The sequence below is a fragment of the Bidens hawaiensis genome, unplaced genomic scaffold, assembly GCF_021521415.1.
Source record: "Bidens hawaiensis isolate Kalapana, Puna unplaced genomic scaffold, B.hawaiensis_p1.1 tig00034388_1, whole genome shotgun sequence".
NCBI lineage: Eukaryota > Viridiplantae > Streptophyta > Magnoliopsida > Asterales > Asteraceae > Bidens > Bidens hawaiensis.
Window position 1 is genome coordinate 33745 of NW_027495950.1, and position 11670 is coordinate 45414.

General features: G+C 34.5%; 2 protein-coding genes across 3 annotated transcripts; one reads left to right on the forward strand and one right to left on the reverse strand.

Annotated features, from left to right (window-relative positions):
- The first annotated feature begins 1736 nt into the window (after positions 1–1736).
- On the forward strand, positions 1737–4266 carry LOC143586163 (profilin-2-like). 2 transcript variants are annotated; one of them, XM_077067765.1, is made up of 4 exons: positions 1737–1903; positions 3586–3723; positions 3848–4007; positions 4084–4266. In XM_077067765.1, the coding sequence occupies exons 1-3, from the start codon at positions 1781–1783 to the stop codon at positions 3980–3982; spliced, it is 396 nt and encodes a 131-aa protein (XP_076923880.1). In that variant the 5' UTR covers positions 1737–1780; the 3' UTR covers positions 3983–4007; positions 4084–4266. The 2 variants fall into 2 exon arrangements, with proteins under 2 accessions (XP_076923880.1, XP_076923879.1); XM_077067764.1 differs by having other exon boundaries at positions 3848–3991; positions 4071–4262.
- A 3599-nt stretch (positions 4267–7865) lies between these two features.
- LOC143586159 (protein IQ-domain 26-like) lies at positions 7866–9449 on the reverse strand. The gene is made up of 2 exons (XM_077067760.1): positions 9363–9449; positions 7866–8580 (listed from the first exon to the last, which is right to left on the reverse strand). Exons 1-2 carry the CDS (start codon positions 9447–9449, stop codon positions 7930–7932), a joined length of 738 nt encoding a protein of 245 aa, XP_076923875.1. The 3' UTR covers positions 7866–7929.
- Positions 9450–11670: the final 2221 nt, after the last annotated feature.

Below are 11670 nucleotides of genomic sequence, written 5' to 3' on the forward strand. Positions count from 1 at the left end.
CATAATGTGTTATAATAGTAGAATGTATAAGCATGTATAATTTTTTTTCTTATTTTTATTGATGTTTGGTTTATTTCAAAACATATGACACGGGAACATAAAATAAATACATAAACTTTTTTAATTTAATCTTGTTATAACAAATAAGTAACTTTGGTTGTTACATGTCATATGAATTCAGTTGGTGTAATACATCGGATTTTAATCTAGTTTATAATACAAACATATAATTTAATATGAAATATGTTTATAGTTGATTTATTTATTTATATTCATTTTTTGCTTTTCTCAAATTAAAGGAATAAAAGGTACAACATATCATGTAGCGTAGTGGTGAGCATTTGCAAAGCAATGATGAAGACAGCATCCTATTCATGATATGTGGTGGCTTTTTTCATCAACTTGTAATCTTGTATACTACACGTATATATGTATGGGCACTAAGAAGCCTTTCATTATAAAACAAGTAAGATATAATATTTTTCAATAATATATATGGTTTCTAGTATCATGTTAAATCTTTGGGATTGGATATCTTAGAAAGATCAAAACCAATATATGATGTCATAAATACAAATATATTAGAGAATAATGTGTGGGGAATATTTTGGTGTTGATTATGCCATTCAAATAACTCAAATCCATCTTTTACAAAGTGACGGGGACCTCAAATCTCTATTGTTAATTTTCTAGAAAAAGAAATGGTCAATTACAACCAACACAAAATATATTATCATCATTATTATAAGTTTTTATGAAAAATAAGTGGTGCTAGTTAACTAAAAAGTTGATTTTTAATAAAAAAGGAACTAACATAGTGTATGAACGGATATACAAGTCAATTTAGTTTTGTGTTGTTTAATCATGTAACTATGTTAATTACCAATTATAATTTAATTATATTGTTTTATCATATAACTATACAGTTGTAATAATAAAACAACACGAAAATAATGGTAAAACAACACAATTATAATGACACCAATGCATTATAATGATAAAAGGCAAAATTTCACACAATGATTTCTACTTTCGGAAAAAAAAACATGTTTTTAAAATATATAATAATCTATACTCATAAAAGAAAATCATGTGTGTGTTGTATTAATAAGAGGGAAACTATGAATTCTAGCTTAGTGATATCATGACGTGTAAAAATGTATCTTCTAATTATATCGAGAGTTTAAGTCTCATTGTAGTCAATGACGTAAATTTAGAAAGAGATTTAGGTGGATATTCAAAAATTAAGCTTAGTGAGGAAAGAGTTTGATATAATTTGAAAGAAACTTGAATTGAAACATATTTTATCTCATGTGGTTTAACCCAACAAGTTTGGCAAGCTGTCTCCTCAGCTGTCCGCTTTTAATGTATGCGATATTGTAATAGGCTTCGATGTTTCTTGTTTTTGGGCCGGGTTTTAGTATCTTGCTATGCCGGCGTGAGTGTAACTTGTTTGAATTTAATTTAGTTTTCATTGGACATTAAAAAAATGTTATATAAATGCATATATTTAATGACTTTGAATGTGCATATCTTTTAGTTCACAAACATTAAAATAAAATATCGTACACTTTTAAAAGACATTTGTGCCAAATTTGGTGACTAGTTTACATCGGGGCCATGACCAGTCCATACCAACACTAATAATAATAATAATAATAATAATAATAATAATAATAATCTATACTTTCTCAACCCTATAATAATCCACCTTGTAACATTTCTTTTGGTCACAATAATAAGCATTTGTAAATCACAAAAGAAAAACAATCGGAAGAAGATGTCGTGGCAAGCGTACGTGGATGACCACTTGATGTGCGAGATCGAAGGCAACCACCTCTCTTCCGCCGCTATTCTCGGTCACGACGGCGTCGTTTGGGCCCAATCGGCCACGTTTCCTCAGGTCTAATAGTTTTTATTTGTTTTAACTCCGATTTTGATTCGGATCTGACTTGAATTGGTACCGTTGATTTGTTATGGTGAAATCGGTGTTATGTGTGTGGTCAAATCGTTGACTGAGATGATGCGTTGTTGATGTTAGGGTTTAACGAGGCGGAGTTTTGTCTGATTTGAACTTACTAGCCTCGAGCTTGTTTTTCAAGTTCGAGTTCTAAGGCTGAGCTCGGTTTGCTTCGACTCGTTTATTATTTATCAAGTAATCTATATATATTTAATGTTATTTATATAGATATTTTTAATTATGGTTTTATCGATTGCACAATATATATTATTTAGTTTTATTTTTTTATATATAATAAATTAATAATGTTTATTAATGAAATACATATTAAATCAAAGATGATATAAATGGTAGGCACGTGAGCACGATAAGTGAAGCTCGGGCTCGTTTATTAAATAAACTTATTTTCAGCCACGGGCTTATTATATAAGCTCGGATTGATTCGAGCCTTTTGTAAGCCCGATCTTGAATCATTTACACCCCTAGACCTATCTGTTTGAATTTAATCAATTTGGTTAAAAATTGTTGAAATTGGTGTTTATGTGTGGTTGATTTGGTCAAATCGATGACTGTGATGATGTGTTGTTGATGTTAGGGTTTAATGAGGCGGAGTTTTGTTTGATTTGATGTGATTAGGCTTGAGCTCGACTCGTTTAATTGTCGAGCTCTTTTTCAAAGTTTCAAGCCATGTTTTTCAAAAGCTCGGCTAGTGAGTACTTTATCAAGCTCGAGCCCGGGCTCATTTAACTTTTGAGCTCAGATTGGGCTCGGGCTCGGCCTCTTTTATTAAACAAGTTTACTTTCAGGCTCAGGTTCGTTTAAGTTTTGCTTGATTCGAGCTTTTTGCGAGCCGATCTCAAGTAGCTCGCAAGCAGCTTGGCTCATTTACACCCTTAGACATAATCTGTTTAAATCTAATCAATCTGGTAGAAAATATTGGCAACTTTAGACACATAACAATGTAATCGTGTTTCAGTTTTTTTTTCATTTATACGAAAATAATAGGATCTGAGTAAAACTGAACGAGACATTATAGAAAAGCTTATTTGGATGAGAATAATTATTTTTCTATTAAATGGAATAAAAAATCTGGTTACTCTGTGGATGGATTAAGCTAAAGTTTAACCAGTCACTAGAACATACAAGTTGAAAGCGTACAAATTACTTAAATCTTTAGAGACTTTACTACCTCCATATATTGTATGATTAAATCCTTGGGACTTTTAAAGATAATGAAAAGGTTTTCTAATAAAGTTTAGGAATTTAATCATGCAAAATCAAAAGACATTCACTAAAATATTAAAAGTCTAGAGCTTGGTTTTGGCATTCACTTAAATATGGAAAACTGTAAGGTTTGAAGGGATTTCTTGAAGGTGTGTCTCGAGAAAACGCATTAGGGACTAAAAGGCGCGCCTCATGTAGTTCTGGTTCAAAATTAGGACCTGTGTGCTGTTTTAACGAAAATCTATGAAGTTTTTTATTGACAGTTGCCTTATTGAGTTATTTCCCAACACTTACAAAGTTGAAATAATTTTCTACACTTGTAAATGCGACATAGTCGATTACTTTTTATGTATTTTTCATAATTTGCAAGTAGTTCACATATTTCTTGGCTAATGCTGCAGGTCAAGCCCGAGGAAATAACTTATATCATAAACGACTTCAATGAGCCCGGTTCTCTTGCACCAACCGGTTTATACCTTGGTGGCACCAAGTATATGGTTATTCAAGGAGAGCCAGGGGTTGTGATTCGTGGGAAAAAGGTGATCAATCTATAATATTGGGCGCGCACACGCACATATATGTTAAGAAGTGTGATAACCACATTAAAAACATTTTAGTTTTTAGTGGCTATATTTAAACTAGTTTTATTGTTGTTAACTACAGGGACCGGGAGGTGCTACTATTAAAAAGACAGGAATGTCTTTAATAATTGGTATCTATGATGAACCCATGGCTCCGGGCCAATGCAACATGATTGTTGAAAGGCTCGGTGACTATCTCATCGATCAGGGTTTTTAATTTGGTCATGTACGTCTCCCATCCCGTCGTCTTTCTTACCGGTTAAAAAACTGCTTATTGGTTTACTAAAAGTTTGAATAACTTGCAGGAAAATGATACAGTACTAGTTATTATTAAAGTTGTGGACCAGGTGGTTGAAAATATAAACAATCTTTGATTTGATCAAACTTTTCCTTGTATTTTATTATTTGGAGTGGTATGTTGATTAATCTCTTCATTTGGTTTGGGATCTCTTGTATTAATATAAATTACAACTTTGCTTGTGTAACATTTGGTGGTGGTTTGGTTACACTTTGTTGGCTACTAGGTCAATATGCTATAAGTTCTATAACCATATTGTTTTATTAATCCTTCAAATTTCCATTTTTATTAAAAAAATTTTGATTAAAATGGGTTAGCTGCTACTTTATAGCAATCGTTTGAATGTAAATTCTGCTTGAAACCTAAAGAGATTGAGCTTGCAAGCTAACTTTATACTTCTCTAGTTTGAGTAATATTGAACTGATAAAAATGTGATAACTAAGTAACCATAGCTATGTGTTGTGCTTTAACTATTAAGGGTTAGACGTGCACAAATCGAGTATTTTTAAAACTTAGAACCGGGTAGGAACTGATATTTTGAAATCGGGTACAAACTGGAACCGGTTCTAGTCAAGAACGGGGTAGGAACCGGATCCGACCCGATCCGATAAGAAAATATAAAAATCCAGTGGAACCGGGTAAGGTAGGAATTGGGTACGGGTTATACTCGAAATCTGAGTACACCGGGTATTCCTTTTGTACTTGGGAACCGATTTCAACGGCTATATAGCTATGTTAAGTTTAGGACTTGATAAACCACTTCTCTAACTCTAAAACACACTTTAAATCGCAATATCGATTAAACCGGCAAGCAATGGCAACCAACGATGATGTTGTTATGGCCATCGATACACAAAGATGCCCCGAGGTTTGGGTTCATTATGACTTGTGTGTTATGACCGAGAAATGGGTTCATTAAGGAGGTGTAGGTAAGTCGGGATTGTAAAACGAGTGTAAACCGATAAGTTTTTTTTGGCGTTTTTGACTTGGGTGGTAAAACAATTGATTCAAAATCATGTTATATAGTTTTGAGACCTCAAAAACCGGTTCCAACGGTCCTAAATTCCAACGGCTAGTTTTCAAAGACTGCATGTCACTAAATGCTAAGACCAGGTGGAACCGGTTATTTCGGGTACGAACCGGAACCGGGTTAACTTCTAATGTAAAGTTTGTTGTTTCATAGCGAGCATTATGTTCCAAAAATGATGATAAGCGATAAATCATTTGATTTGACATTTTTGTAACATGGCATTATATTGATATTGTGTTCTAGATGACAGCTTAGAATTAAAAATTTAACTCTATATAATACGGATAGACATATAATACATATGTAAAAGTTGACATAATATGAAATATTATCAATATGGAATGTTTATCAACGTGTCATTATATATTTGTATATGACCGACCCGATAGTGATAATGACATTATACCATAGTTTATTAGCTAACAAAACCACTGTGTGTAACACAATTGTGATACAATGATATACTAATATTTGATATTTTGAGTTTTGATAGTTCGCCTATACCTTCTAACAAACGGGTGTTGAGTCCTCAGGATGACACACAAACAAAATAAATTTTACATTTAATTTTATTTTATACTTTAAATAATTAAATTAAGAAATTAAAATATATAAAAAGGACTAGACATATCCACTTTTTATTTTATGATACTTAAATGAAACTACTAGGTTAGTTACCCGTGTTTCACACGGATAGAAAATAAAAAAACGTCATATATATATATATATATATATATATATTGTGTGTGTGTATGTGTGTGTGCCCTCGCCCGCGCATTATATATTTTAATGAATTGTAAATGTCATACTTATAAAAACGAATAATTTTTCATAATTAAAACATAATAATTATTTAATTTTGGTCAATAAGAATAAGAAAAAAAGATATAAATCATTTGAATATTATATAATTTGTATATTATGAATTATAGAAATGTCAACAATTAAATTTAATTTTGGTTTTATTAAAATAGAAGGCCTATTTATGTATGTTAAAATAAAAAAATATATAAGACAATTATTATTTAAGTGGAGTTGGTGAAATGAGGCCTTGGATTCAAGACTTGTATCACATAATAATTTATTTTTTATAAGTTTACAACACCTTATTGCCGAAAAACGAGTCATAGATTATAATAATAAGAAAAAGGACCTAGTTAAATACGCTATGAACAATATGTCTTGTTTTAATAGTATAGTTAAAAGTTAGATTAGATATGACAGAAACTCAGTGAGTGGCTACAGTTTTTTTAACTTTGTAAGCTAACAGTAATTTTTTAAGAGTTAAATAGCAAATGATATCATTTTTTTTAAAAAAAAATATACTTTATATTTGTTGTTCACTTTTTTTCTAAATATGGTACAAGTGAAACCAAATAATATTCTTATCGGTTAGGCTATGTGTAGTGGAGGAGCTACAAATGGGGGTGAATTGTGACACGTGACGCCCAGTCAGCAAAGGGGACGAATTTGTTTTTGGGGTGTAATGGTGTAGGGGCTACAAGTTGGGCCCACAATATATATTTTTTATTATTTTCTTTTTATAATTAAATAAAAATGCATTAATATGAAAAAAGAAATACAAAAAAATACATAACTAAAAAAAATACATAACTAAAAATATAAAAAACATATAGCTCGGTTGGCGTACATGTTTAGGTTCGGGTCGGGAAATTGAAACGGATAGCTCGGTTGGTTTAGGTTCATCGGGTTCCATTGTAAGTTCACGTTCGGTTGGTTTTGCGAACCATGGTGTTGACCGAAAGGAGGGAATGGGTGGCTTGGTTGGTTCGGGTTGTTTCTAGGATTCATTTTGCATATAAATATATACATATATACATATACATATACATATATATACACACAACATATAATATAATAATAATATTATTATTTTCTTCACCCAGGCGATAATAACACCCCGCCCCCACCCCATTTCGCCCAATATCGCCCCAAATCACCCAAATCCAAGCCCCACTACATATGACCTTATAAAGTAGTATCAATAATTGAACGACTTTAATAGAAAAAAATTAAGATTGAACAGTCAAATAACATTCTTATACACTATTCCTTACAAACAATAAAACAAAATAATCATCACATCACAACAAAAGAACTACTGCCACATTTTTAAGGGTTAATTGGGTTCATATTCTGATAACATAAGATTTTTTTAAATCCGGTTTTGTTGTTTGATTAATTGATTAATTCTTAACTCTCTTATAAACAATCATTTAGGTATGTGCATACTAACAATATGAAATCCCACCCTAACTTGATATGGGACGCGCTAAGGGCCTGCTTTATTAAACAATCACACTCGTATACGAAAAATCGTCAAGGGCTATACACATGTATTATAGGAATCACCTAGCATTATATGTATGTATACAATGAAGCGCTAATATACGCCCATATACTAGGAATCATCAAGGGCTAGGCACCTGTTAGGCACCTGTATACACTATTTTTTTAAGTATGTAAGCTAACCTGTCATCATTTATCATCAGTCATCTATATCTATAAACAGATTTAAAACATAGTAATATTCATCCAAAAGTTTTATACATGAATTAAATTCTTATCAAGATATATATTTTTTTCCTTTTATGTATATTAGCTATTGTTATTCATATATTTTATAATTGTAAAGTGCAAAGGTTAGACTAAGTCAAACTTAAAAACCTATACACAAAAATTTAACAGGAAAAAAAACTATATATTAAATTAAAATGTTATAGTCTAACGATATAAAGTTGCATTTTAATAGTAAGTTAAAGATAATATATGATAATTTGTTTTGTCAATACTAAAATGACATTAAGTTATTTAGTCAAAAGCTAATTCTCATAATCAACATTGAATTCAACCTAAATTGCAGAATTTTCCTCTCATTAAAATTAAAATATAAAAACTTTTTTTTTCTCCAATCACTCATTCGCTTTTTGAGGACTTTCCAATCCATCACATAATTCTTGAAACTGTTTTTAAGCATTGAAGGTGACTTTGACTTTGACTTCTCCAATAGCCCACATTCAACATTAGTAGGCCCATCACTCTTCTTGACCCCAAGCCCAAACTCTGGCCTTTGCTTTGGTGCACTACGAGACCAAACCTTAGCCCGAAAAGACTTGGTGTTAGCCATGTAACCCGGGTGGCTCGCGTAAGAATCATCCTTGGAAAGCCCATCATATAACGACCCGTAATCTTCGGGCCCGCATGAGTACGCAAAACGAGGGGTGTTGTGGGCTGTGGTGTAGCGAGGCTCGAACTCATGAAGGTTTAATGAATCAGGCATCGAGAGATGGCGCGGGTTAGTCTGCGATGGGGTTGGTGTTTGGTCTGCGGCCCAAGCCCATGTGTTGGCTCCTATTAGTCTTGATTTGGGATCTTCATGGCCTAACTCAATAGGGTTGGGCCTTTCACCATTAGGGATTTGAAAAGAAGATGAAATTCTTCTACTCTTACCTTCACTAGCCTCCCTCTACAAGTTTTTGATAAAAGTAGGAAAAAAGTTGAGTATTAAATGTTTAAATAAACGCTAAAATCGTTCGAATTGTTCAAATAAAGCAAAGAAATCGGTTTTGCTAGTTTGAGATTCATATGTTGCGTTTCACGATTTGGTTTTCATGGTTAGTAGTTTAACGGATCAGCTCGATTTGAATCATGGAGCTAACCATGTAAACAAAATCAACATTTAACCTTTATAATATATAATTTTCAAAGTTTTGGAATATTAGTTTATGCATACTAAAAAAGTGTTCACGCGATGCAACAGGATATACAAACACTGATAATCATTACCATATATGTGTGTGCATGTTGAATTAAATACCATTGTAATACCATAATACTTGTTTTTCAAAGTAAATTTGTTATCAAAAATATTAATATATGAAAACGTTATGGCCCTTTAAACTTTGTGGATTAAATTTGGTTTAAAAGTCGAAAGTATTTTTAAAAGGATTGTATGCTACATTTTAAAAAGTTGTAATTATTTGAACACTTAAAATAATGTGAATATATTTTGTTTCCTCCTTATATTATATGTATTATAATATAGTATAAATATTGTATTCATGAACCGTCTTTATTATTTAGGTAATTTAAACCGTCAAACCGGTAAAAGCAGACAGTCTGGCCAGCCCACCCAACGCCCGGTTTGTTTTGCCATTTCTCAAGACTATAATAAGTGATTAACCATGCTAAACATGACCGGAAAAACCCTAGTGAATATAAACATTAATCATCATATTGGGTGCTTACCGTTGATCTTCTTGGGTGAAACTGATCACTTTGAAGACGAAATTTGTGAGCAAGAACACTCGATCGTGCTCTGAACATAGCCTCCATCCCATGCAGATCTTGAACCGTTTGTTTCCTCACCAAATAACCTCTCACAAGTGCTTGAATTTTTACCAATGATTTCAGTGCCTTTAATGCTTTCCTAGCCTATTAACATGAAATAAAAATAACCCCATTCAGTTTTAATTATGGTTGTTCAGAAAGTTGTGAGCGGATCAAAGAAAGTTCGATTGAAATCAACTTGTTTGTATATGAGCCGATAAGGTTGTGCATGAAACCCAAAATACCAAACCGAAACAAAAATCAACTATTGGTTTTGCATGAAATTATTAAAACCAAAAAGGTTTAAATTTATACTTTTGAATTTTAAATAATTTAATAAATAGTGTAACCGAAATATTTTATTAAAAAATGTATAATAATCAATTAGTTCTCAACTGACAAAAATATATAGGCCTGGCTGGCAATCCGAAAAAAGCGAAACCCAAAAAAATAAAAAACAAAGAACGAAACAACATGGTTTTCAAAAACTCAAACAACCATGACTATCATATTATTTTTAGCTTTTATATGTGTAAAAAAATAAAAAATAATAATAAAAAAAGAAAAGAGTTGCCTCGTCGGTCCCGCATGACTCACCTTGAACAGGGATGTCTGCGCAAAGACCATCTACTCCCGCAGGACCCACCATGCTCAGAGAAGCCTACGCGCAGTATGCAAGCTGCATACGCAGGGAAAAGCCTCCCAATGGTAAAGTAACCCGCCTGTTCCCGCAGTTGCGGATACAAGCCATCAGGGAAGGCTACCCGCACAGCATAGCTACACGCATAAGGCTTAACACTTACAAATATTCAGTGTCACCTGAAAGAATGAGCAGAGGCGGGAGGGGGAAAACTCCCGCCAAAATGGGCCAGTCTGTATGATGGAGGATCTTTTGCGTGATACCTGACGAGGTAAAGACAAAAGATCTGACCAAGAATGCGACAGCTCACTGACAGCAGCGTGGCAGACAGCACGCCACAGCACTGTGACCAATAGCCGCCGCCTGCCCACCAACTCCTGCCAGACCACGTGCCTAGCCTGCAGTTGGTAGAAGACGAAGAGTGCACGGCACGCCTGCTCTGTGTCAGCCGCTACCTATCCACCACTCACAGGTAGGGCACGTGCATAGGTTACAGTTGGTAGCGTGTTGGGCCGGCTAAACCCCTTGGAAACCCACCTTCGGCTATAAAAGACAGCAAATGGTATTATCATTTCATCATCTACTATCTCGTATAACTTACTTGATAATTGCTCTAATAGTATTCATATACTTTTATATTTAAAGAGCAATATAGACTGATTCTCACGCCGGAGGGTGGTCACAAGGAGGAACCCCCCCCTTCTCAGTGACGAGCTTACGGTGTCTGTTTTGCAGGTTCCTTGAAGTACAACTTACTCTGCTGGACCTAACCTTCGTGGGAAACATTACTTAGCCCCCAGATTACCCATAATCTGCCCGGGGTCACTTAGTGTTTCTTCATTGGCGCCATCCGTGCATAAAGCTAGAACTACGTCTTTCTCCAGTTATTCAATACTTCCAAGATGACTAGAGAAATTCCGGTAACCACAACCCCAGCCACTGGGGTAAACACCGGCAACACAATGTTTACAAACACTACCCCAGCCACCCAAGCTGGGGCAAGTGAAGTACATTTTACGAACACTACCCCAGTCACTCATGTAGGGGCAAGTGGAGTAAATATTCCACTGGGATTCACTGATGCCCAGCTGGAAAAACGAACTCGAGCCCCTCGCCAAACACTTGATCAAGTGAAGGCATGGGCCGAGGCACGTCAAAGAGAATTTCAGGCTGAGTTGGACGAACGCTTGCGTTCAGTCCAACAAGCTGAGGAATTCGGTAGTACTCGCCAGCACCTCAACATGAGTAGTGAGTACGAGTACTCAGACGCCGAGAGGGAAGACTCCGACACCGACGCGAACCCTCGCCATAGGGCGAAAGGGAAGCGTAAGGAAACGGATCCCCAGCCAAAAAGGAATTTTGGGGAAGCATTCCAACCAGTCACGGAAAAAAGCTCGCGTGACTTCTCCAAGGCCTTTAGACCTACTGCCACAAACGCAGGAAGGTCAAAATTTGCAAGGGACATTGCAGAAGCAATCGCCCCGAGGAGTGCCAAACAAATGTCCAATATTGGCACATACGATGGTATATCCGACCCAGATGACCATCTGAACAGGTTCATTGCGGGGGCAACCGTCAGTAACTGGA

What these genes read in the sequence shown, in the direction of transcription:
- LOC143586159 (XM_077067760.1), bottom strand. Translation starts at nt 9,449, where the DNA reads ATGGAGGCTATGTTCAGAGCACGATCGAGTGTTCTTGCTCACAAATTT. An exon ending in TTCACCCAAGAAGATCAACG is followed by an intron (nt 8,581 to 9,362) that starts GTAAGCACCCAA and finishes AAAAACTTGTAG; the next exon opens with AGGGAGGCTAGTGAAGGTAA.
- LOC143586163 (XM_077067765.1), top strand. Translation starts at nt 1,781, where the DNA reads ATGTCGTGGCAAGCGTACGTGGATGACCACTTGATGTGCGAGATCGAA. An exon ending in AATCGGCCACGTTTCCTCAG is followed by an intron (nt 1,904 to 3,585) that starts GTCTAATAGTTT and finishes CTAATGCTGCAG; the next exon opens with GTCAAGCCCGAGGAAATAAC. An exon ending in TTGTGATTCGTGGGAAAAAG is followed by an intron (nt 3,724 to 3,847) that starts GTGATCAATCTA and finishes TGTTAACTACAG; the next exon opens with GGACCGGGAGGTGCTACTAT.